Raw genomic sequence first — 24966 nt, 5'->3', positions numbered from 1 at the left:
CAGCGTATGGCCTGAGGCATCTCCAGAACGGCATATCAGCTGCTGGCGAAAGCCCCCACTTCTCTGTAGCGATGCTGATTTGCAGTGTCCCACAGCAACACCAAAAAAAGGAAAAACGAAAGGAAAATGCGAGTGGGTGGTAACTAACATTCGTGGTAGGCGTGGGCTTTGCTGATGCTGCGGCGCTCCTTATTTTCCAACGCATTAGCTGACATTCTCTGCCCTTTACTTGCTGGCATAACGTTGCCCCGCCAGAGGCAACGGCATTTTTGTACAGGTGCCATGAAAAGTAATTGGAACACGGTCTCCTAAATTGACAGGAATGTCTTCTTCCGGAAACTGCCTGACTGCATTGTTGTGCGTTTAAAGGAGTCCTCCATAATAGAAAAAGCTTCCTGTAAACACATAATGGCTGTCACTAGGCCAGTAAGAGAAATATTTTGGTTATCACACGAGTACAAACTGAACGTGAACTAAAGGGTGCCTTTTTTTTTGCGTGGGCGTCGAAGTTAGAGGAGAGCAGGGAGCGCGCACTGGGTCGAATAGCTGTTTTCTTCCTTTCTCTTTATTTTTTTTTCCTTCTTGTGGTTATAAAATGATGCCCCAGGAGCACTGGTCGATCAGCAGGCTTGCGGAAACAACGCACTATAAATGGTGTTGTGCTTCGGCCAACCTCGTTTTAAGCGGCATGCTTATGCGTTGAGAGAAAACTGGTGAGAGGGAACTGGTGGTCAGAAGGACCCACGTTATATCCCGTCCCGCACTATACGTGGCTACATTATATGTACACTGCATTATGCTGTGAGCTCTGCCTTGCAGCAGCTTCGCAGCTCAGCTCTCAGTTTACAAGAAGTGGTTCTCTGCCAGTCATCATTGTGCATGCCTAAGAATGACCAAATCATGCTGATCGCATCCAAAACATCCTGTGGGTTTGCGCATTTTTCTTCTTGGTCCTCAGCACCGAGCATGCCAGTAAGTCCAGCTGCTTTTGTTGACAAACTTTGCTAGACAGCGGCACCTCGTTAGTCCAAATGCCGTTCACAAAACCAAATGATCGTCACTGCTTTGGTGACGTCTGGAAAGGCCACAGCCGTGACTGTTTTTTGTTGTGTTGTGCACGTGGGCCATTAAAGGGTGCGTCCTTGCTTTTCAAAATAGTAGAGTGAGCTGCAGGCGGTTCCAAACTTGTTGGTGCTATCCTCCCTTCCTCTTCCACTTGGGCCACTTGCTTGGGCAATGATGACTGCCTTATCTCGTTGCGATAAAAACTTCTACTTTCGGGCCACTTTCGGGCTGGCAGAGGCATCTTATTGGGAACAAACGTGCCACTTGCCACGTGCACAACGAGTGCGGGCATGCTGTTGAGCGGTAGCCAACGTGCCTAGCCCAAGCCATGCCGCGAGTCACCCTGACCTTCCATGAGCTCACAATTCAGAGGGGCGGAGAATAAGTTGTGTCGCTCCCTGGTGGTGTCACTGCGACGCTGCTTCCATGGCTACCTGCTGCACAGTCTTCTAACAGCAGAGCTGTTTATATGCTTAAGCCTGGTCCATCTGCATTCACAAAAAAAAAAAAAAAAAAAAAAAAAAAAAAAGCACCGAGCGTATGTGAGCGTAGGAGCACCAGCGTAGGCCAGCTCGACCTTTGAGAACAATCTGCCCAGCATTCATTGTGTGATTTCTCGCGTGCTCTTCTACTCGCCAGTTCACGCGCGTTCGCACCTGAAGAGGGAAGCGCAGATGGCAAATTTGCAAAGCCGGTTGCCGCGGGTTCTGGCACGTGCTAACGCTTTGGGAGAGATGTGAAAGCTGCATAAAAAATGATCCGGGCCTGCCAGTCGTGGAGAACTTTCAGCAGCAAGTTCTCGAAAATCCTTGTGAGGTACCCAGGCCTTCGACAAAGGGGGAGGGGTCTGCTTTTTCTCCAGCCTTACACCAGGAGTGCAAGCTGTGCCAATTTTTTTTGTAAACAAATATGGCGATGGCCATGCAAGCGCGCTGTAGCAGAGGTTTATTCAATTTGAGTCCGCAAAAAAATGCATTCCAACGATTTTTGTATGCTGTGGTTAGCTTCAAATGGGTAGACAACATGGCGACTGGACTTCCAGTGAATTTCGTTAATGTGCGATCGCTGTCCAAGAACGTTTTGGGGCCAAGACATACGAAATACATGGGCTTCTATGGATGTTTGCCGGGGATCCGGAAATATTTCATTGCCGCTGGAATTCTGTAATCGTGATATTTTGTTTTCGCGGGGTTTGACTGTAGCGGCATTTGGCTGCTGTCACTTTTTGGCTCCCGAGGGCTTGCAGTGAAGGCATTTGAGGAGCCCACAAAGCCTGTGATCGTATGTCATGGTGACTTTAGCAGTTGTAGAGTTTGTTGAACCTCCGCGCCGTCCAGAATTGAGTCCTAACCTGTGCCTAAGGCATTTTACATAACGTCAAAGCATATTGTAGTACACAGTAAGGTTCAAGTAGCGTTTCTAACACCCACAAGGCTTGGGGAAACGGGATGGGGAATGCACATCGAAAACTTCTGCTTGCAAAAAAAAAAAAAAGGAAGAAGGAAAGATAGCTTTACACAAACAAATTTACTTTTTTTTTTCTCATTAATTTTTATTTTGTTTTTACATAATAATGTTCTGATGAGGAGTGTGAGCAGTGTCGACGAAATAGAAGGTCAAGATGCAGAGGGGACAGAAGGGGAACGCACCGCTCAGAAAATTATTTCAGGGGGTAATCTAACACTGAAACGTCCCCCCTGGCTACAGCCCTGGTGGGAGGACAGTTGTAAGTGTGCCCTTAACGGGCATATGAGTCATTGTGTGGATATGCATGGAAGGAAACCATGATCTTACCAGGCAGTTTTCGCCTTCCTTCCCCTCTTTCTTCTGTTCATTGGCTTCCTCCTTTATTGTTCTGCAAGAAGCGAAGCACCTGTTAAATCTTTGTGTCTGTCCCATTGTCCAAAGCAGTTCAGAGAGAGAAGTTTAATTGTATTTGGCCTTCCCCCTTCTCTCCCCTCCCCCCACCCCCTTGGGGTTAGCACACATTCAAATTGCGGCACTATCTCGAGAGATGAAAAGCATTGCAGAGGCGCAAGGTGAAGGGAATTTCAGTCTGCAGCTCTAAATTGGGTCCCCCTCCCCTCTCAGTGAATTGCCAGCGTGTGGCTGTCATTTTGTGGGCTGACCATTGCTCACTCTCCCCAGGGGACACCGGCTGGCACGACGACCGGCTGGCTACTGATGGCTGGGGCGATCCCGCCCAGCCCGTGGCCACCAGCACAGCCGCCAAGAGCCTGCTCGGCTGGAACGGCCCCCAGCCAGCGGCCAAGCCAGCCACTCCCGTGCAGCGCAAGCCGGTGGCAGCCATCGAACCCGGCCAGCCTAGGGTGGACCCGTTCCGGCCACCGGGCGGCCACCGAATGCCCTGGATGGAGCCGCCAGCAACGACGACGACCTCTCAGCCAGCTGTGGATCCGGCGCCCGTCAAGTTGGCCGGGATCGAGCCGGGGCAGCAGCGGTGCGATCCGTTCGCATCGATCGCACCGGCGCCGCGGCCAGCAAATGCGACCACGTTGGCTGCACTGATGGAGCAGCTGCTGCCGACCAATTCCAATAAGCTTGCGCTGTCAGCAGCCAAGGAGAAGCCACTTGAGGAACCACCGGAGAGGTTTGACCCATTCAGGAGTGGCCTGTGGACGGAACACATCCCGCCGGAGCCGACAAAAGCAGAGGCCCCCAAGCCTCAACTGGGCCTCAACCTGGCCTCGGCACGTGCAGCAGCAGCGCCACAGTCGCCAGTCCTGGCTTCTCCAACAACGCCCGTGGCTGCACCGGCCCTGCAGGCCACTGCCACCACATTCGTACCGCAGTTCTTTCCCGCACGGGTAAAAGAGGAGCGGCCAGAGCCCGTTGATCCTTCAGACAAGCCCACAATACGTGAGTCAGCCCTTCCCCCTCCCCTTTTGGGTGCCAGGAGTTGCTCGATATTTGCCAGTTGCGAAACTTCCCATGGGCATCGTGTATAAAATCCGCTAGCAAGTTCAGTGGCGCCACTGAAGTGCTTGCGGCTGCTGCCGTATGTCTTGTGAGGAAAACCATAACAACATAATAAACATTACTTAATTTAAGGGGAGATGCGGGTCTTAACAATCTCGAAATTTGGCCAAAAGATCGATTTTTTAAAATTGCCATTTTTGGAAAGTAGAGCAGTTTTTCTCCCGGTAAGCCAAATATCCAGACCCAGGAGTACGTAGTTGAGCCATGATAATCAATTTAAGCACCAACGACAGCTAAAATCGGCCAAGATTCGACGCGAAAATAGCATTTTTTTCGACGACTCGCTGCTCGGGTTCTACAGGCACTATGGTGTCCATTTTGGTTTCATTCATAAGTGCATCTCTTCGTTTTCAATTCCCCGCCAGAACCGCTCCGTTTCGTCCGTTGATTGCGAGTAAAACCGGGGTAGAAAAGAGACGGAACGTGCTGCCCAATAATTGGCTACTGACTGCACGTGACCGTAGATCGCAATCTCATTGGCTGGGTGCCATGGGTCGTCTGCTCGGCACACTCATCACAGTGCTACGGCTCGTGTACTCGTCTATGCAAGGACCGGCAAAAGCCCCGCATGGCGTAAAAACAAAGTAAATTAGTCTGACTGCATATCTGAGCAAATTGAATACTATGTGAAAATTTTATACTCGACTGACTTTACCCAGAATGTATGTATACTATAGTGACCGTCGTCTTTATTGTTGTGACAATTGTTTTGTAGGTCTTTTTGGGGGGACACTCCGTCAGAGCCCTGGTTTTTGTGTTTCATATCTTCAAATTCAACATCGAACCACGGAAGCCTCTCATCGTCACTTTAAACGAAACAGTGCCAGATTTGCCACCCTGCTCTCATTTTCCACCCCGTTGAGAAGGTCATGCCAGAAGGCAACGTTTTTAGTTCTTTTCTCTTTTTCCTTTTTCTTTTTCTTTCTCCTTTTTTTTTGCAAGTACAATTGTTGAGCCATAATGGGATTTTTGAGCGATATTAACTTGAACGGCGAGACAGCTTGAGCTCCTAGGCAAGTCAAACTACGTTGGTCAAGCTTAAAATACACCCGTTTTTGAATTGCGCTTAAGGATAGTTTCAAATAATTTAGCGTAATAAATGCCACCAGTAATAGTTTTATTTCAGAGCGTATACCTAAGAGAATTCTTAAACCCAATTCGCATTTCAAGAGGTATTTTCCTAAACGCCGTGTGGCCACTAAAGGGCTGCTGAAGCGGCGGCGGCATCGCAGCCATCTTAAACCACAATTACGATTTACTGACAGCATTCCATGAGATCACGTTTTTAGATTCCAGAGTCATCTTCCCGGTCACTGGTTATAGTATTACTTTCCATACTGGCAAAACAGGACGTTAGTTGAAGCTGCTTTCATGCGTGATGATCCCGGCAGCTCCGAAGGCACTCCGAAGTGGGAGCCGGGTGAGCCGTCACCGATGCGGGACACCCCCGCCGAAAGTACAGGCCGCAACTGGAAACTCCCCAGTCATGCGCTCGCCCATTGCCGACGCACGATTCGGCAGGCCGAACCTTGTTTCCATCGGGCGGCCGTGGTTGAACTGTCGGAGTCGAAGGAAATGGTACGATATATTGGTTATCTACAAACAGTCTTACTTGAGAAGATAACGAGTTGGGCAGGTCACTAACGTAGACAAGAAAAAGTAGAGGACCAAGGACGCTTCCCTGGGGAGTTTCCATCGGTGTTCAGTTTGTGCCACGAGCCAACTAGTCCATCCACGTGCAAACCCTCCCTCCCTTTCCAGAGGAGTACCCCCTCGTGGCACCCACCACCCCCAACTGCCTGCTGGTGCTGGCGTATGCGCGGTGCCGGGGCCTGGAGCCCCTGTACTCAACCAAGCCGCACCGGAGCAAGCGGCGGCCGGACGCGCCCCCCATGTGGCTGTGCACCCTGCGGCTGGGGGACCACAAGTTCCCCTCCTACCCCAACGACCGGCCCACCCCCGAGGAGGCCCACGAGGCAGCCGCCGCCCGCGCTGTCGCCGACCTGCGCATACAGGGTACGGGTGGCGATAAATATCTAATCTCGATTCGATGAGGTAGGTGTTGGCAGGAATTCGTTACAACAAAGTGTCAGAACTGACACAGCTGACCCAGACCCGCCACAAATGGCTCAATGGCTGAGACATTCCGCTGCTGAGTCGTGGGTTCGAACCCGGCTGCGGTGCTCTGCTTTTCTGATAAAGGCGAAAAAAACCTGCATGAATATTTCGGCACATGTTTTGGAAAGAGCACCCCAGGTGGTTGAAATGAATCCAGAGCCCTCCACTACAGCACGCCTCCTAGGTTAAACCCCACAGTCAGTGGAGAAAACTGACCTGGGAGGACTGTCTCACCGTGATTAGGGATGGGCCAGTTGAAAGAGCAGTCCTACAAACACAGCACAGTCTCAAATTTAGACATGAATCAGCAGCATGAAGTCCTGAATTACTTCCAGAGTTTCTTTTCAAGGAGTGCTTAAAACTGGAAATTTGATTTGTATTGTTTGCGCCCGCTGCGTATGAATTTTCATTTGAACGAACTTTATATCTTGTTGAAAAGAGGTGCGGGAAAGGCGTTGACCATGAAAAGAAATACACAGGACGACGCGTGTCGTCCTGTGTATTTCTTTTCATGGTCAACGCCTTTTCCGCGCCTGTTGTCAAGATGAGTCAACACCAACTCGCCCAACTTTCCATTCTGTGTAACTTTATATGACGAAGTAGAAGGCCAATTTTAACTACTCATTATGCAGAGGTCCAAGAAATCTGTTCTGGTGCGAAAGCACTATGGTCTTGTGTTGGCCAATTTTGCGGATGTGTAGATAATCGTTTGCTCCGTTAAGCACCCCTTACTCTGCAAATAACTTGCTTGTGCAACGGTTGATGTGTAGCAGAGGAAGGGGTTGATGTGGAAACGTTGCATCGAAATTGCCGAATCGGTTTTTTGTGTTTGCCGTTTGGCCCAACTTCATGGGGGCTTCTTTCACCTCTCTGGTTTTCACCTGCGTGCACTTTGCTGATTCCTTCTTTTTTATTGGGCGATCCTGTTGAATACCTTCAAGTCAGTGATTGCTTTTTTAGGATTGAGGGGTTGGGAGTGGGTGAATTGCCACATGCCTAGTTAGGCCAGAGAATGCAGGGTTTTGGCAAACTTTTTAGTGAAAAATCTTGACCTATACTCCGACTTATACGGTAGTAACTTTCAAATTAAATATTGAATCCAGCCTCGCTATGTGGGAGGTGTTTTGCTGTTCCCCCAGGGCATGGCAGCACAAGAGGGCCGTGTGTCTGTCTGTGTGGGAGGCCTGGCCCCCGCCGTGTGAGGCTTGACTGTTGCGTGCTCTTGCCCTCCTTGCAGCCACGCCTCCTGCCCGCCCAGTGACGCCGGCGAGCACCCCAGATGAAATATCCATCCTGGTCGCGAGGATAGTTCAGGTGAGGGAGTGTTCGGCATACCGTATTCATTGGGGGCGTGCGAATACCAAATACCAGTTAAAGTCAGAATATAGGTCGAGCCGGAATATAGGTCGCCCCCTTTACCTTGTGGCCAAGAAATAGGAAAAACATTATGCCAATGACCGGTATATAGGTCGAGGGGTGACTTTTTGGCAAACTTTGTAGTGAAAAATCTCGACCTATACTCAAACTTGTATGGTAGTAACTTTCAAATTAAATATTGACTCGAATTTGGAAAAAAAAGCCAAATATACCATATTTACTCGCATAATCCTCGCAACTTTTTTTTTTTTTTCGGAAAAGTCAATGCGAAGTTAAAGGTGCGAAAATTATGCGGGGAAAAAAAATACGGTGCACAGTGTTGCCAATTTGCCTTCTGCCAATCCCGCTAAATGTAGCAGTCGTTTTTTGTATATGCAAGCTCAGTGTTGCCAACAGCAGCTATTTCTTTTTATTTTATAATTTACAACGTAAACAGTATCCCGTCGATCAGCGATCATGAAATTGCCGCCTTTGCTTTCTGGCGCGCGCCCTATCTCGTCATCGTCATGTGTGTGCCCTACTTGTGAAGCTCGACAGTAACGCACGTTGAAAGTTGAAGTAAGGCAACTTTCGCCGCTGCAAAGTTGGGGGTGCGAGGATTATGCGAGGAACCAAAAAATCCAAGTTTTGGTGGCTCACATTAGGGGTGAGAGGATTACGCGAGTGCGAGGATTACGCGAGTAAATACGGTAACTGAAAATATCAAATTGAATATGGATTTTTTTTTTTTTTTTTTCGGGCTTCGATTTCCTAAAGGCTTTTTGTACAAAAACAGGGGCTACTTCGCATGTTTGGTGCGGACGCAAAATGCATTTGGAAAAGAAAAAAGAGTTGCACTGGAGTTTCTGTTCTGCAATCATAGGCAATGACTACACAGCACCTTGTGATTCGTGAATATAACGCGTAAACATGGCCGCACGACCAGAATCATGGGCTGTGATGAGGCACTTCTTTGGAAGCACATGGGGAGCGTGAACGATACGTTGGGGAAGGAAATCTTTCCCTACACTCGCCGTGTATGTGCCTGTGGTATCCGTGGTGGTCTAAAAAAAAAAAAAAAAAGGGCAGTAAACATACACCGACTGCCTTAAAGGAGTACTGACACGAAATTTCAAAGCTGAGATAATTATGTAAAACGCTTCCTTATTATCAGGAGATATCTCCCACCAAGTTTCAGCAGCAACCGTTCAGCGAAACATATTTAAAATCCATTTTAATCTTCGCCCGCACGAGAAAGCCCAGAGCGGACGACATGACATCATGTGCTACTTGCCCCAAACTGCCGATGTCGGGGCTCCCGTGGCGAAGCCGACGCGCTGGCTGTGGTTGGCGCGCGCTGTACACGTCATGGTTTTGGGATTGACGTCATGCTGCCCGGGCCTGTGGGGACGGCGAAGACCTCGGCTGGTCTGGGCGCGCGGGTGCGCTCGCTCGCGCGCGCTTCCAGAGAGGCAGCAATACGGCAAGAATGGTGACGTCACGTGATACATCCTGTCATGGCGGCCGCTCGGCGTTTTTTTTGTCGAAACCGAAACTGGCACGAATAAACGACGCTGTAAATGAATGTTTACGCTGCGCTCGACCGTCTCCGTCTCATCTGTCATTCTATGATTAGTGGGCTGGTAGGCACGCATAGCAGCGAAAAAAATGTAACACGAAAATTTCGTGTCAGTACTCCTTTAACTCTTTCACTACGGCGCCATAGGCCATCGGACGCCGGTGTCCGATGATTTCAAACACCCCGCGAAAGCTAAAAACGGCGCCTGGTGGACAACTAATGCCATCTGGCATATTTATTGACGACTCATTTTTCGATTTTATTATGTTTTGTTGATATTTCGCGTGCAGAGACCGCGCCAAGAGTGAAATTTGAACCTGCTATAGTGGCGAGTTGTGTGAAAATGGTGTCCATCGGACACGCAGTTCCGATGGTTTCAAACATCCCGCGAAAGCAAAAATTGGCGCCTGTCGGACAACTAACGCCATCTGGCGTATTTATTGACAACTCATTTTTCGATTTTCGTATGTTTTGTTGATATTTCGCGTGCAGAGACTGCGCCAAGAGTGAAATTTGAACCCGCGGTAGATGCGAGTTGTGTGAAAACGGTGTCCCGCTGTATTTATAAACAAAACGGGCTTCTTATCTGACGACTGCGGCTTTACATTGATGTGGAGGGTCTGGACAACGTACGGTAGGGATATTTTGACAAATGCGCCGCGTCATATCGCGTTATTACCTTCATGATAGCCTGGCGCTCGTGTCAGATTACCGCTACGGAGTGGCGCGCGACACTTCTCAAGAGCGCTGGATTTTTTTTCTAGTTTTTTACCACTAAAGTGAAAAGGATTTTGTGTCAGAACACAAAAAAGTGTGCTTGGATGCATGACCGACTTACACTCGAGTGGCTTCGAGGAGTGGCGCAGCCGTCAGTTTCGCTAGTTTGACGGGCCCACAAAAATACAAAACTTGGTGGGTGTACAGTGTTGATATATTTATTGAATCATAGCCAGGAAATGTAGGAACAATTTGTATATCTTAGAATTCATAAAATAATTTTTAGGCTCATTACAATCGCCTATATACATTGCGTGTATACTTTTTTGTGCATTTTTTTGTGATTATTTGACTAATAAAATGTAAGTAATTGTACCTTTCACAAAACTGCTGGTATGTGTTTGTATATGAGCTACAATCTATAAGCTACAATTACATGCATTGCAATGCTAAATGTCCACTAGCTCAAGAGAAAAAAATAGTTTTGTGGAAGCACTCAAAATCGTCCGTTTTTCCGCCGTAGCGAAAGAGTTAACGGGGCAGATGGGTCTTTTGGGGCCGCAAAGCGGTCAGAAAATTGTTTCCTGAAAAATGGCCTTTTCGGCATCCACAGCCATTCTTCTATCAGTCTGCAAACATCCTCATCAAAAGGCACCATATGTTATTGTAAATAGCATTTTAAAGTGCACTCTACAGCTCAGTTCACGCATAATTCGATGGTGAAACAACACTTTTCTTGCGACGCTAAGCTAGCATTTTGCCCTCGGATATCTTGGCACCCAGAGCAGGTACAACTAATTTTTTTTGCTTATGATACCTAAATGTGTGGAGCATACAATGTTGGAAACAAGTTTTTCAAATGGAAGCTTTGGAGAATTATTATTGCGTTCAGTTGACGCCACCTGTGAGCCATTTCTGGCAGAGCACGGGAGGGATGAAGTTCAGTGTGTTGTAAAATGACCAGAAATAGCTAGATCAAAAAAGTTCCTCCGACATTGTATTCTTTAGTCATTTGTCTGCCTACCCATGTACCCATGGCCATTCTGTATGAAGTAGTTATATTCTAATTGTGACCCAAAATAATGGCAATTAATCATTAATTGTCTAAAAAATAATCAACTTAGAAAAATCTAATTGCAGATTTGAAATCACCGTAAAAACTCCATATTGCTGTGCAGTTTCATTTAAATTGGTTAGTAAATAAAACAATAGCTCCAAGACCAGTCTGCCCCTTAAAAACAGCCAGAACCGCTATTCATTTTGAAAAAACGGAGGCACTGTTGAAACAACAAAAGCGGTGGCGGCTGTCTTTACCGGAAGCTGCCCTAACATGTAAACATCCGGTCGCAGAATTCACGATGGCGTACAGACTCGGCGGCTATGGCACAAGGAAAAGATCTTAATTGGCGCAATCGCAAATTGCTGTATGCAGTGGGATAAAATTTACGGCCTCTCCAACGTGCGCTCGCTGAAGTCGCGATTTGGATGAAACTTGCCGAGCAAACAGTGTAGCAGCAGTGCGTTAGCGTGTGCTGGCATCTTTCGCTTCGCAGAGTCTGACACATTTGAAAAATCCACTCGACAATTCGAAAAATCGAATATTATATATTCGATTCACGAATCTAATTATTCCTGGGCGTACTATTCGATTTGTATTCAAGTATCCACACACCCCTAATATTTATTGGAATATAAGGTTGGGTTTATTTCTGAAAACCGTGGCCTCATAGTGTACCTGGGTACAGCATTATATTCAACGTAAACAGAATGAGTGTATACAGTTCCCTTTTGCGCCTTTTGAAGGCGGGGATTAAATTTTTCAACTGGTTCTTTTGCCTTATACTAGTGTGAAAACTAGGGGTGTGCGAATATTCGAAACTTCGAATATTCGATTAGAATTTTTTGGTATTCGATTCGATTCGATTCGAATGACACTTTTATTGTTCGAAATATTCGAACCACCCAAAACTAAAAAAAAAATAAATTCAGAGCGTGTCTCAGCAGCAAAGTCGCGAAGCATATACACGGCGAACGGTACGTGCTTTCGCAGACTGTATCGGTGTTTATTCATAGTTACACTGGACTCTCGATGATACGATTCTGGGGGTGCGAATTTCGGGATGATACGAATTTCTGAAAAGTCCCGGCGAAAGTGCATTGATTGCAATGGGAAAAATTTCGGCTGTTAGGAACGGACCTGCGCGGCCCGGCGGCAGATACGAACGAGCCGGCGAGGCACCCGACTGCCGAACGAGCAAGTGACGGCTCTCGCTCCCCTGTTTGTCACTCTTTCTCCAGAAACGGCCGGGCTTTTTCTGCTCGCGAAAACGCTCTGCGCACGCCCAACGCGCGCTGACACCGCCGCGAAACCACACCCACGCTATACATCCTCCCTGTTCTGTGACCATACCCACGCTGCGCGCGGCGCGGCCGGCGGCGTCAACATGGCGTCTGCTCCAGCCGCGAAGTGGCGCGGGCGCTCGAGCGACCGCTTCTAACCGCTCTTTAAAATGCCGCTCAAGGGAGACACGAAGTTGATTGTGCGGTAAAGGAGCTGATAATGCATGCGAAAACGGTACTATAAAACATCATCCGCGCCGCTAGTGAAAGCGCCCATAAAATATTTGTCGGGGTGCTAAGCCTAACCATCTCCGGTGGAGCCAAGCCGGCTGTCTTGATCTCAACGCTACAGTGCCTAGAATATACTATTCTAGGCACTATATCATCGCAAGTAGTCAGGCTCCTCCATTCTGCCGCGCGCGTCGTGCGTCATTTTCTGACCGAGGTAGGCGCTACCGTGGGCGCGAAATCGTCGATGCGGGCGTGAAAATACAGCGCTCGCAGAGCCGAGGCGAGCGAATCGCGTGCAAAAACGCACCATGCGGTTCACGCTTGACTGTTGCGGCCTGTAGCGAGCTTGCGCACAGCGAATGAGGAGACGAGCGCGAAGCTTTACGTGCTCCAGAAAGGACTGCTTTGCGACATGGGGGTTAAAAAAAGCAGAAAAAATCACGAATTTCTTCACGCGAAAGTAAGAAAAGAAATAAACGAAAACTTTTTCCAGCGCCAAATTTTTTGGTCTGTGTTGGTTAATACGAATTTCGGATGATACGAATATTTTTCGCGGTCCCGCGAGATTAACATCATCGAGGTTTTACTGTATGAGCGCGCGGCAATGTGCACGGGCTCGGGCATGCCAGCCACTAGTGTCTCAAGTGAGCGGCTGTTTTCGGTATCTGGTGGAGTCGTGACGAGCAGGAGGTTGTCACTGCTCCCCGAACATGTCGAGCAGTTAACCTTTCTCCATGTTAACATTTAAGTGAGTGCAGACCTTAACCTGTTGAGTGCAATGGTATTGTGTAATTCCTAATTTTACTTTGTGTGATTTGTTGTGCAATAAAGTGCAGTTTTTGTGTTTCTAGATGGTGAAAACTTTAATTTTACAAAAAACAATAAGTATTCGTATTCGAAAAATATTCGAAAAATATTCGATTCGATTCGAACTTTGTTTTTATTATTCGAATTCGATTCCAAATTAAAAAATTGATATTCGCACACCCCTAGTGAAAACCTTTCTTTTTCTTGGATCCTTCAACTTCCCTCTCATTTGATAATTGTGACCATCCCATAATTGAACAAGTACAGTAGTTTAGAGCATGGCTTGGGCTAGGATCACCATTGTTTGCGGAGTTGAGGTACCTCTGAGGCATATGTGTAGACTGTAACCAGAAAGTGCAACTTGAAGTGTGGGCACGAGTTTTGTTCGCAAAAGGGGAGAAGCCTCTGGAGATGCGCTGTGCAGCTTTATTTGGATGTGAGAGAGGACCATCTGTACAGTACTAGCATGCACAGTTAGGTTTTGCTTGGGTGTGTGTTGTGAACGGTTGACGTGTGTTCGCAGTCGTGCTATCTTCGGGCTGACTGCAACGTTTTAGTGGGTTAGTGTGTGCTTGAACTGTATTGGGCACCACACACATCGCATGAGAGCATGGAGGTAGGTTAGAGCTTTACATGACACCTTGTGTGCTGCTCTTGTGGTGGGGTAAAATCTGCGCTAACTTCCGTACTGGAGTGGAGTGCATTATAGTACAGTCGAACCCCGCCACAATGAACTCCGCTTCAATGAAATTTCCACTATAACGAAATATTTCCAATTTCCCCGTCAGCTGCCCATAGAAGTCAATGCAACAGAGCCCTCACCGCAACGAACCATTTGTCAGGCTTGTTTTCGCTTCAATAAAATTTCCACTCGGTGGGGCTGGGGTCGAACGTTTACTTTACAATAAAATTAGCATAATGCCAGCCATCTAACTTTTTATACATTCAGTTCGCCTAGTTTCACCGGAAACGTGCGCCGTGGGCCCACACCACCACCTATAAACAAAAACAAACTCGTACATGGATGCTGTCGTTTGGTGGTGATAACGATGTGGCTGGCCGTCTTTACACGAGGCGCAGGGCCAGTTTGCTACGCCAGACCTGCAGCCAATTCATATCCACACACCGCACGAATGCCGTTTCTGGCGTTTCGCCGTCATGTGTGTGTCGTGAGTAGCTGTCATTGCAGTTTTTCTTCTACCATACTTCAAAGTCAAAAGCAAAAATAATGTTCGTGCATTTAGTCTTGAACCCGTGATATCTTATTTTAGCCGCAAGCGCGCGGTCACGATAAATTCAAGCGCGTGGCTTGCCTGCCTAGTGAGATGCGGTGTGCTCAGTCAGAGGATAAGATAATGGATGCTGCTCCTGCCACCAGTGAGAGGGGGGCAGGCTTGTCACGGCCTAGCAGCTATCTGGAAGTAATCAGCTCGGTAGATGCGCCGTGTTGTAGCAGCAGTGTTTTGCGACTGCATTATTTCTGCCCCCCACCCACCCACCACCGTAACGCGCTCTTTACATCCAAGTAAAACAACAGATGACTGTTGGTACGTTTGTTATCGAATAAATGCGGCATAATTGCACGTCACACCTTTTTCTAACCATTGCATTATGCGGTCAATGATGTGGATAATATATACCGGGCTTTTTTTCTTGCCCTTCCGTGGTACGTCGGGCAGATCTCGCCTCAACGAATTTCCGCTTCAACAAAATTTTTCACATGCCCCGTCAGTTTCATTGTTGCGGAATTCAACTGTAATGCCCGTGTAAGAACCAGCTCGCAATGAGGCTTCAGCCTGACATGTCAGCAGATTGAGACCATGGCAATTCTTACAAACACTGGTAAAGCACAGGGGGAGGGGATCTGTGTGAAGAACGCACTCATCCGATTGCGACGTGTGCCCTCTTGTAACGTGCGTTTTGGTGACCTGAAGAAGAAAACAGAGCTGCTACTGAACAGCAATTGGGCGGGATTTTTTGTTTGCAGTGCTCCAACCGTTTTATTTTTCTCTCCTTCGCTCCTTTTCCCCCTCTCCTCTTTGTCCGCCTCAGCTGGTCCAGAGCAAGCCCAACGGGATCCTGAAGGAAGGCATGGGTGCGGCGTATGAAGAGAAATTTGAGGAACGCCTGCCCCCTTACTGGCTGGAGCACGTCGCCAAGTCGGAGCTGCTCCACATTGAGAGGTGGGTCTCTTTCTTTTTCGTGCGCGGGGGCCTGTAGCAATGCTTTTTTCTTTTGGCTGTATGCGTGAACGGTGTTTTGGCTGGCTGACTTTGGTAGGCAGGACTTTCCCTGGAAATAACCAAACGTGCTCGCTGCCTGAACTAGGGCATTACCGTATCTATTTGATTATGAGGCAGTCGCGATTATGAGGCGGTGTTGCAGTTTGGAGAGTCAAAAACAATCCACATATATATATATATTAATATATATATATATATGTATATGTATACTGAGATTCGAATAACAGGCGGGGTATGACTGAGACTACGGATTTTGGAGAACCTCACCTTGCATTCGAATAAATACAGTGGTTAAGGGCACCACAGCACTGTATGTCATGCGGAATTACATCTTGCCGATTTCTCTTGCTGCCTCGCCACCTTTCAAAGGAAAAGAGAAGAAAAGGCCCTCCTTAGGGCCACTCAGTGAATCCGAGAAGTTTCCTTTGAAACTTGTGTTGAGGTGGGAAGCAGCTTTCCACTTCGTGACCGAAACATCATTTTATTGAAAGCCACATATTCGGGTTGTATGTTTTCCATTCTGTGCGTTTGCAAAGTTTTTCCACCGAAAACTGTCTCAATGTCTCAAAGTTGCATAAAAAAAGTGCTTTTGCCAGCCGCGGTGACAAAATATCAGCGCAAAAGGGCGAAAAAAAAAAAAAGCTGCAATTTTCGGAGTGCTGTTTCTCCACAACGGTGCAAATGGGCACGGCCATTTCGGTACCAATGGATTGGCCGAGCAATTTTCTCTCTGGTTTCAGTTGTCCCTATTCGTTCATTCACAATCTCACAAACAACAGAAAAAAAAAAAAACGCAACTGGCTTTCTTGTTGGAGTGCGCTAAAACGACCTTCCTGATTGGGCATCGCTGCGGCAATGCAAGATGGCGGCCGCCTGAAGTGCATAGTGGGCGTTTCTGAGTTCATTTTCGCTGCTTCACTCGGCCAAGTTTCTGTTCGGTCATTTCTTCTGCTCTGGTATTCAACACGGACATTATTGTGATGGGAATGGCTGAGATCACAAGCCAGATTGCGGGAAGTTGCGTGGCTTGAAAGGCGGAGGTCAACGAACCCTTTGTGGTGCACGTGACTTTGCCCCAGAGGGGGAAACTTGGTGCGCGCGCTTGTGACAGTGGTCCTCAAAGGAAACCTTTAGTCTGATTTGCGATTTTTATTGTTCATTTATTGCTATGTTTGACAGTAGGCTCGCTAGCCTTGGGGAAGAAACTGCTGACACGTCCAAAGCTACAGCATGCACGGCATAGCTGCTGCACATTAGAGCATCACGTGACTATGCAATTGGTTACGTCTGAATGCCTGTAGTTGTAATTAATGCCTGTGACGTTATATTTAATGTTAAAAGTGACCTGACGAGCCATGTCAGGGATAATCAAAGTACGATATGTTGTGGTAACGTGCGCGACGACGCGCGTGAGCCATACTGCCTTGTGTGCGCAAAATTTTCCGTGCACTTCTAGTGATCATGGAAACAGGTCTCAGCTGGGAATAAAAACCTGTTCACGATGTTAAAAGTGTACCTTACGGTCGCAGCATTTTTTTAAAGGAAATTATTAATGGCGCTCTTTGCCTTTGTCAGCCTTGCACCACTAAACCTGAAATTATTAAGGAAATTGTTAATACCAATGCATACGTGTGTAGTTTCCAGGTTTACTCGCTGTAAATTTTTTATTCAAGTAGTCATTCACAGTCCACATGCCTGTTCCACATTCACCTGAAAAAAAAAAAAAAACTGGGAACAAAAAAAATTGTGTTTTAAATTAAAAAAATACCCAAGAATGTCACAACCTTGTTGTCCATTCATATGGGAAAGAAATGCACTTCGAACAGTTTTATGTTTTATAATCCACTCAAGCTTGGTACAAGGTGACCAGAAAGAAAATTTTATAAATAAAGAAGTTTTCAAAATACAGTGGAATCTCGGTGATACGAATTCGGTTGATACGAATTTCGTTGTGATACGAATTTTTAAAATTCCCCGGCGAAAATGCATTGTATGCAGTAAAAAAATTCGGATGATCTGTACGCATTTACCACTCCGGTGCGGGTGATACGAACACGCGAGCCGCGAGCAGACGACTGCGGCGTAAACGGGAGGCGGGAGTGTTGGTGCGGCCGTGCGGCCTTGGTTGCGTGCGGGCACAAAAGCATTGAGCGTGAACCGTATGGAGCGTTTTCTGCTCGCGAAAACGCGCCGCGCACGCCACAGGCGCGCTGACCCTGCCGCGGCGTAACCACCTGCGCGCGCCACGGCCGGCGGCGGCAACATGGTGGCGGCTTCGGCCGCGAAGTGGTGTCGGGAGCTCGAGCGACCGCTTCTAAAATATCGCTCAAGGCACGCACGAAGTTGCTTGAGCGGTAAAGGAGCTTATAATGTAGGTGAAAACGGTACTATAAAACATCATCCACGTCGCTAGTGAAAGCACCCATCCAATATCTGCTGGGGTGTTAGGCTTAAGCATCTCCGGGCTGTCCGGAGCGTTTTCAAACTGCCGCCATGAAGAGCGCACCTCGCCATTGGCGCAAGTCAACAGGCTCCTGTCCACTGCCGTGCGCGTCGGGCGTCATTTTCCGAGCTTGGTAGCATCTGTCGCGGGGGCGAAATCGTCAACGCGGGCGTGAAAATAATGCGCGCGCAACGCCGACGCGCACGAATCGCATGCGGTTCGCGTGCGCACGTTGCGTCGAAGGTGAGCACGCGTTCTTTTGACTCCCGCATTGACGATTCGGGCCGGCACCCCGGCGCCAGCCTCTGCTGGGGTGGTACCTCTGCCCACGGCCGAGCTAGAGCGGCGGCGTGCGCGCGTTGGTATCGACAAAGCGCGCGCCTCCCGCCGCCCTGAGCACGGGCTCGGCCGTGCTCAGCCTCAGTTGCCGCCAACGTTGCCGCGAACGGCAGTGGGAGGAGCCTCATGACTTGTGCCAATGGGGAGACGTGTGCCTCATGGCGGCAATTTCGAAGCGCTCGCAGCAGCTGGCTGGGCCACCTCCGTGGCGCATATTTGGCGCGGATGATATTTTATAGCGCAGTTTTCTCCCACTTTATGAGCTTTTCCCCGCATGAGCAATTTAGTTTACACCTTGAGCTGCGTTTTTACAAAAGGTTACAAGCGGTCGCTGAAGCTACTTGCACCTCTTCGTGGCAACAGCCGACGCCATGTTGCCGCCGCCTGTCACATGCGCTGCACTATTCCATTTTTTCTCGTTTTCTGATGATACGAATTTTCGGGTGATACGAATATTTTTGCCTCCCCTTGAGATTCGTATGACCGAGATTCCACTGTATTACTTTGAAATTTTTACGGTGCTATCACAGAAGCATTTCCAGTTGCTGTGCCGATTTTCATCAAAATTTCTTAAATTGTAATCACGTCCTGGGGTATTGCACAGCATGCCTCCAGGGTCTTCTTTTCAACGAAAGTGTTCTACATTCAACCAGCGAACAGGGGTGTTCGGCACATTTTGATGTGCTCTCGTCAGAAGCCAGGGCAAGCCTTCCGTAGCACTGGTTCGTCTACAGAGCACCGTTTTTGTCCCTGCACCCCATTGTCGTTCGGTTCCCTTGATGCCCTGCTGAGGTTTGCCGTGTTACTGCAGTGCGCGTTCTCTGCCGGTTTGCAGCGGCCGCCAGTGCATCCTGTACCCGCCCCAGCCTGAAAACGGAATCCCCTCTCGGGTGAGGCATTGCTTCGACTTTTTTGTCTTCGTGCTTGCTTCGGTGGCCGTTCTCTGTTGTGCGCTCTTCATGGTGAAGCAACAGCAGAGTGGTGCATTTTCTGATGAGCCTAGAAAGCACGAACATCGGACTGCACTTAGCCTTAAGGGACGTGCGGGTCGAAAATTTTTTTTCGGAATTTGTAGATTTTATTGTTTTCACTTTCATCGTCATCTTTGACTATCCTTCTTTCGCGGGGAAAGAAAAATAAAAATGAAATACAAATGAGAACTTAGTAAAAATTGTGTCTGAAGGACTCGTGGTGACTCAAGAAATCGCGCTATCAAGCCGAATTTTGGCCATATTTGACAGCTTTTGCCACCATTTCGGTCACTTGAGAGAGGTAGACCAAGCCCTCTCTCAATCGAGCCGCTCGTCAGCTTCGTATCTCTGTGTACAAAAAATTTCAAAACAGGCTGGAAGAAATATTTTTTAGAGCTCCTACTGGGTTTCGAAATTGCATAACGCGAAAGTGGAACTGCCATTGGCTGCCGTCACTTGGGAACCGTGTGCATCGTCTTGTTCGCCAGCTTCGCACGTCGCATCAGCCTAGAGCTAACTTTTCTATTTTTTATCTGGAGTTTATCATGAATGGTGAGAAGCGTGACTGTCATTGCCGCAAGTCCCAAGCTTCACGCCCATATTAGGGAAAGCACAAGCAGCGCAGGATTGTCGCGACCACAGCCAATGCTGGTACGACTGACACTGCGAGGCCTAACGGCGATATGCAATCAAGCATTGCGAGCGCTGCTCAACCAGGCCTATGGCGCCGTCGTGACAGAGTTAAGCAAGGACACTGCTGTTAACACAGCTTCCTTTAATTTTGAAGTAAACTCTGTGAAACTTGTCAGCTGCACTGCTTTTTTTCTGCTGATCTCAAATATGCAATTGTTTTTTCTGTAGGTCAGTTAGTTCTTAAGGTAATTGGAGATAATTAGCCATTTTTGGAGGAACAATAGAGAAAACAGTGTTTAGTCATAAAACTGTGATCTTTATATTGTCCAATACTGTGAACCCTGGTGAATGCAATAAGTGCAGCGGTCTTTTTATGCACCGCTTGGAACTAATTTTACAGCTCATTAAAGTTTGGTGACACCAGTGGCAAAGAACCATTTTGAGTGCCCATGTAAAATACCACAGTAAAATGAGCTGTAAAACTAGTTCCAAGCAGCGCATCAAGAAACTAGTTCTCTTATTGCATTCACCAGAGTTCAAAGTATTGTAATATATAAAGATCACAGTTTTAGGACTGAACACTGTTTTCTCTATTGTTCCTCCAAAAAATGGCTAATTATCTCCAATTACCTTAAGAACTAACTGACCTACTCAAAAAACAATTGCATATTTGAGATTAGTGGGGGAAAAGCAGCAAGGCTGACACGTTTCACCGAGTTTACTTTAAAATTAAAGGCAGCTGCTTCAAGAGCAGTGTTCTTCCATAACAAGTCAGAGCTGCTCTTGAAATGCAGATGTGAACTGCCCGTCACCGGGTAGACCTGAGGTTAGTTTCCAAGCCTTTTCACGTGCATTTTAGCAGGTATTGAAGTGAGGTTTCACAGTGAGGCATGTGCGTGCAGTTGTTTGGCCAACCTCGACTTGTGTTTCTGCAGCGGCACCGTGCTGTGTCGAGCGACAAGGAAGACAGGACCGACAAGAACAGCTCCATGAGCAACTCCTCGGGCGAGCCATCCCAGGAGAGTGCCATCGACTACGTGGACGTGTTCGTGTCCAGCGTGAAGAACACCAAGAACGTGGCCTTCCGCTTTGTGGAGTACGATGTGAGTAGTGGCCATCCGGTTGACCAACTGATTGTGGTTTGGGGGGGGAGACTTCCGAGGTTTTTTGATTGCATGGCGTTCGACTAGGACACCTTTTACAATGGCTTACTGTTTATAAAATGCATGCACACGGGTTAAAACGAGCTGACAAATTCAAGTCTGATGTCCCCCACCTCGGTATGCACAGAGGCCTTTGAAAATGTCACTGTCTTGTAAGCAATGCATGCATCTTGCTTGTTGCATTCAAAACAAATCGAATTAACACATTGAGTTAACATTGGACACTAATGTTTTGATGCTGGTCTTTTGGAACTTTCTTGGCACCTTTATTCACCTCTATTGGCTGCTTTTTTTTTTTTGGCGGTGAGAATTCCTTTCGCAGCATTTTTATTCTTCTGATTGGCCTGTAGCATCAGTACAAAGCATTTTGTAGGTGTCTTTACAGAAGTACCGAAAATGGGTAGTCCTTCAATTTTATTTTAGGCCTTTTTGAAAGTGCTCTGTAGTTGCAACTAGGTTGTGTGAATGCTTACCTTTGCCAGAACAACCATGTTTTTCATATTTGGTGTTCATTTTGCGGACACCTGGTTGGTCATGACTATCACAAGGCAATTTGTGGCTTTGATGCAAGTGGAGGTATTGGGCTCTGTAAAAGAAGCTGCAGTTTGGTGTCTAGCCTAATTTAAGCATGTTCTTTTAGCCTTTTTTATTTATTGCAGGACAGGCAAGCTTGTTTTCAGGGGACAATTGGCTTCAGTTTTCAGGGTTGGTCATTTGAACAAACAGCGGAAGGACACGGACGAAAGAGCGGAAAAAAATGGAAAAAAGACAGTACCAGTGCTTTGTTCAAATGTTCAAATTGTTCAAATGATGTATAGCCAACTAGCCCACCGGTTAGTTTCAGGGTTGAAATTTCCCACCGAGCTCTCTCGTACTGCCTTGCACGAAGTCAGAAAGTTAGGCTGCAGTCAGGCGGCGAGGCCATACGGGGCGACCAGAGTGTTTCTGTGCCTCACCTTCACAATCCAAAGAGTTCCGCGTGTCGAGGTTTCGGCGCACGTTAAAGGCGCCTTCCGTTGCAGCGCACCGCATAGCCCAGGTGTGGTTTAAGTGCGTTAAATCAGGCAATCCAGAAAAAAATGAAGGAAGCTCACACTAACACAATCTTCACAACCACCACGAAGGTCCACGATTGCAGCCGATTTGGTTCTTTTTCGCTGCCGCAACGACCTTTGCTCCATCATTGGTGCTACAAGTGGGAGCTCATTTCACTTCTTTGGAAGTGGTAATCATTGGGCATCACTTTGGAGGGGCGTACACTCTGTGACGTGTCTTTCTCGTTCCGAGTGAGTGTTGCCACGATTACGCGGAACTCTGCATTTGGCCAATCTTGGCCAATCGTCCTAAGTGGGTGTGCCTGGCTTGACAAGCATGTGGGCCGGGGACGCTGGGCGGTCGTCAGGAGGTGCGTACACACACGCGCTCAACAATTCTTTTGTATTTTTAACTGCAGGCACGAAAAATTAGATTTGGTAAACAGCTTCTGTGTTAAAATATGTTCCCAGCTTGATTGAATTGAATTGAATTGAATTGAAAATAAGCTTTATTACAACCAACATGACATGGGTAGGAGGTCCCGACGTTATGAAAACCGTGAGCGGGACCTCCTACACAAATTAGCAAAATGACTATAGAACAAAATTACAATGAGAACACTGGTAAACAAAATAGAAAAGTACTGCACAAATGTTCAAAAAATCAGCTGTGACAATAGGAAGAAAACTGCAATTTGACGCATCACATCACTGTAGTGAAGACAATAGGTAAAGTTTCCGTTTTTTGCCAAGGGTATGACAGATTGAGAAGTTTTAATGTCGTGGTTTAAGGTATTCCACAAGTGCAAGCACGAGAACTGAATAGTTTGTTTACCGAAGTTAGTTTTTACTTAGGGAAGTAGAAAGTTGCTGCGAGAGGAGAACCGAGTGGAGCTTGGGTGAGAGATAGTGCTAAGTGGGAAAATAAATATCAGGAGTCCACAACGCAATACTTTGAAGAACAAAGTGTCGATATTTAGCTGGAAAAGACAGGGGAGGGGCAAAATAGCAAGTTCAATGAACAGAGGAGTAGAAGAAGATAGACGGGAAGAAAAAGTAATGATTCTTAAAGCTTGTTTTTGGAATTTTTGAAGAGGCCAGAGATGATTACAATACGCGCTGCCCCAAGACAATATACAATAATTCAAATTACTGTGAATAGATGCATAATACATAATTACTACTGTTTTTATATCAAAGTAGGATCGAGCCCTGAGCAGGGCACGGTTTCCATATGAAACCTTTCCATAAATTGAATTTACATGGTGATGAAATTTGAGATGGCTATCCACAATAATACCAAGAAAACACACGCAATCAGCAGACGGAATTCAGTCTGCGTTGATGTATTAGAGACGTGAAATAGGTGTTTTTGAGGGGAGTGAAATGGAAGAAAACAGTTTTCTTAACATTAATAACGAGCCGATTACAAAAGCACCATGCTTGGTTGGCCAACAAGTCATTCTGCAAATTGCACGTCAAAGTATGTTAATTACGATGGGATGACACAATAGTGGTATCATCTGCATACAGAAAGCAACTGGAGTGATGAAGACACGAAGGGAGATCATTAATAAAAATTACGATTAACAAGGGGCCGAAGATGGAGCCTTGGGGGACACCTTTATTAGCAATAAAAGGGTCAGAATTGGAGTTATTGACATAGACGACTTGAGATCTATTACTCAAGAAACTCTTTAGGAGTGATAAAGGGGATCCCGAAATACCAGAAGATTCTAATTTCAGGAGCAAAATGTTATGATCATTGGTGTCAAAAGCTTTGCTGAAGTTGGTCTAAACTGCCCCAGCTGTGTCAAGATTTGGACGTTGTGAGCGTGACCGTACAGGTGTTGCGCAGTTGCCACTAGTTGTTGCAGTGATGTCGTGTGATGAGCGGTGGCCGCTTCCCTGCAGGCCGAGTACCAGGAGATGCTGCAGAAGATGGCGCTGCGCTACGGCAGTGGTGACAGCAACGCTGCCGATGTCGCCATGGAGCTCAAGGAGGGCCACTGGTACGCCACGCTCTACGACCAGATCTGGCTGCGCGTGGAGCTCACCAAGAGGCTGGAGAATGGCAAGGTGAGGGCTGGTGGCGTCGGCCTGAGTTGTGCTGCACGCTCACGTCGCTCGCAGTGAAAAGCTGAGCGGGGCCACGCTGGCCGTGGTGGTGGGGATGAGGAGCAGTGGGTGGTTGTGCTGCCCGTTTGCGCAAGTACGTATTTACTCGCGTAATCCTCGCACTCGCGTAATCCTCGCACCCCTAATGTGAGCCACCAAAACTTGGATTTTTTGGTTCCTCGCATAATCCTCGCACCCCAACTTTGCAGCGGCGAAAGTTGCCTGCTCGCGAAGCCCGCATGGCGCACGCGCTCTCCAACGCGCGCCCTCCCCCGCCGCCTCTCCGTTCGCCGGAGAGCGCCGTGTATCCAAGGCCATCCAGGCGCCCTAACAACCCTAGCAGCGTGTTAGGGCGCCTAGCTGTTAAACAGGCGCCCTAACACGCTGCTCACACTGTCCTTGAGCCGGTTTCGCGTGCGCGCAACTAGACGCCGTTCGAGCAGCCCGCTGTCGTGTCGTTGTCGTGGTCCCGTCACTCGCGTCAACGGTGGATAGCTCGCTGCCATTTTGAGAACTTTTTGATCTCTTTGTTTTGTGCTTGGTGCCGCTTTCAAACTGAAAGCGATAGAGTACGCTATCGAACACGGCAACCGCGCTGCAGGCAGGCACTTCGGCGTCACCCACTTCAATGTGCGTTACTGCAGGGGTAGGGCACGCACATGACGACTACGAGATTGGGCGCGCGCCAGAAAGCAAAGGCGGCAATTTCATGATCGCTGATCGACGAGAGACTGTTTACGTTGTAGATAATAAAATAAAAAGAAATAGCTGCTGTTGGCAACACTGAGCTTACATATACAAAAAACGAC

The 24966-nt window shown here is 47.6% G+C and overlaps 1 protein-coding gene across 10 annotated transcripts in view; it reads left to right on the top strand.

The window, feature by feature from the left end:
* The window catches only part of LOC144175148 (uncharacterized), a 71792-nt gene that overhangs the window by 21139 nt on the left and 25687 nt on the right, over positions 1 to 24966 (top strand). For 9 of the 10 annotated variants that reach the window (XM_077704227.1, XM_077704234.1, XM_077704232.1 and 6 more), the window contains 7 exons: positions 3214 to 3945; positions 5827 to 6081; positions 7421 to 7497; positions 15266 to 15396; positions 19050 to 19128; positions 20778 to 20945; positions 23954 to 24118. In XM_077704227.1, coding sequence (XP_077560353.1) covers positions 3214 to 3945; positions 5827 to 6081; positions 7421 to 7497; positions 15266 to 15396; positions 19050 to 19128; positions 20778 to 20945; positions 23954 to 24118 — 1607 coding nt within the window. The remainder of the gene's footprint in view (positions 1 to 3213; positions 3946 to 5826; positions 6082 to 7420; positions 7498 to 15265; positions 15397 to 19049; positions 19129 to 20777; positions 20946 to 23953; positions 24119 to 24966) is intronic. The other variant, XM_077704233.1, reaches the window with a different exon arrangement.

The sequence above is a fragment of the Haemaphysalis longicornis genome, unplaced genomic scaffold (assembly GCF_048455015.1).
Source record: "Haemaphysalis longicornis isolate Haplotype H1 unplaced genomic scaffold, Haemaphysalis longicornis Haplotype H1 scaffold_3, whole genome shotgun sequence".
Lineage (NCBI taxonomy): Eukaryota > Metazoa > Arthropoda > Arachnida > Ixodida > Ixodidae > Haemaphysalis > Haemaphysalis longicornis.
This window is presented reverse-complemented; position numbering and strand designations above follow the sequence as displayed.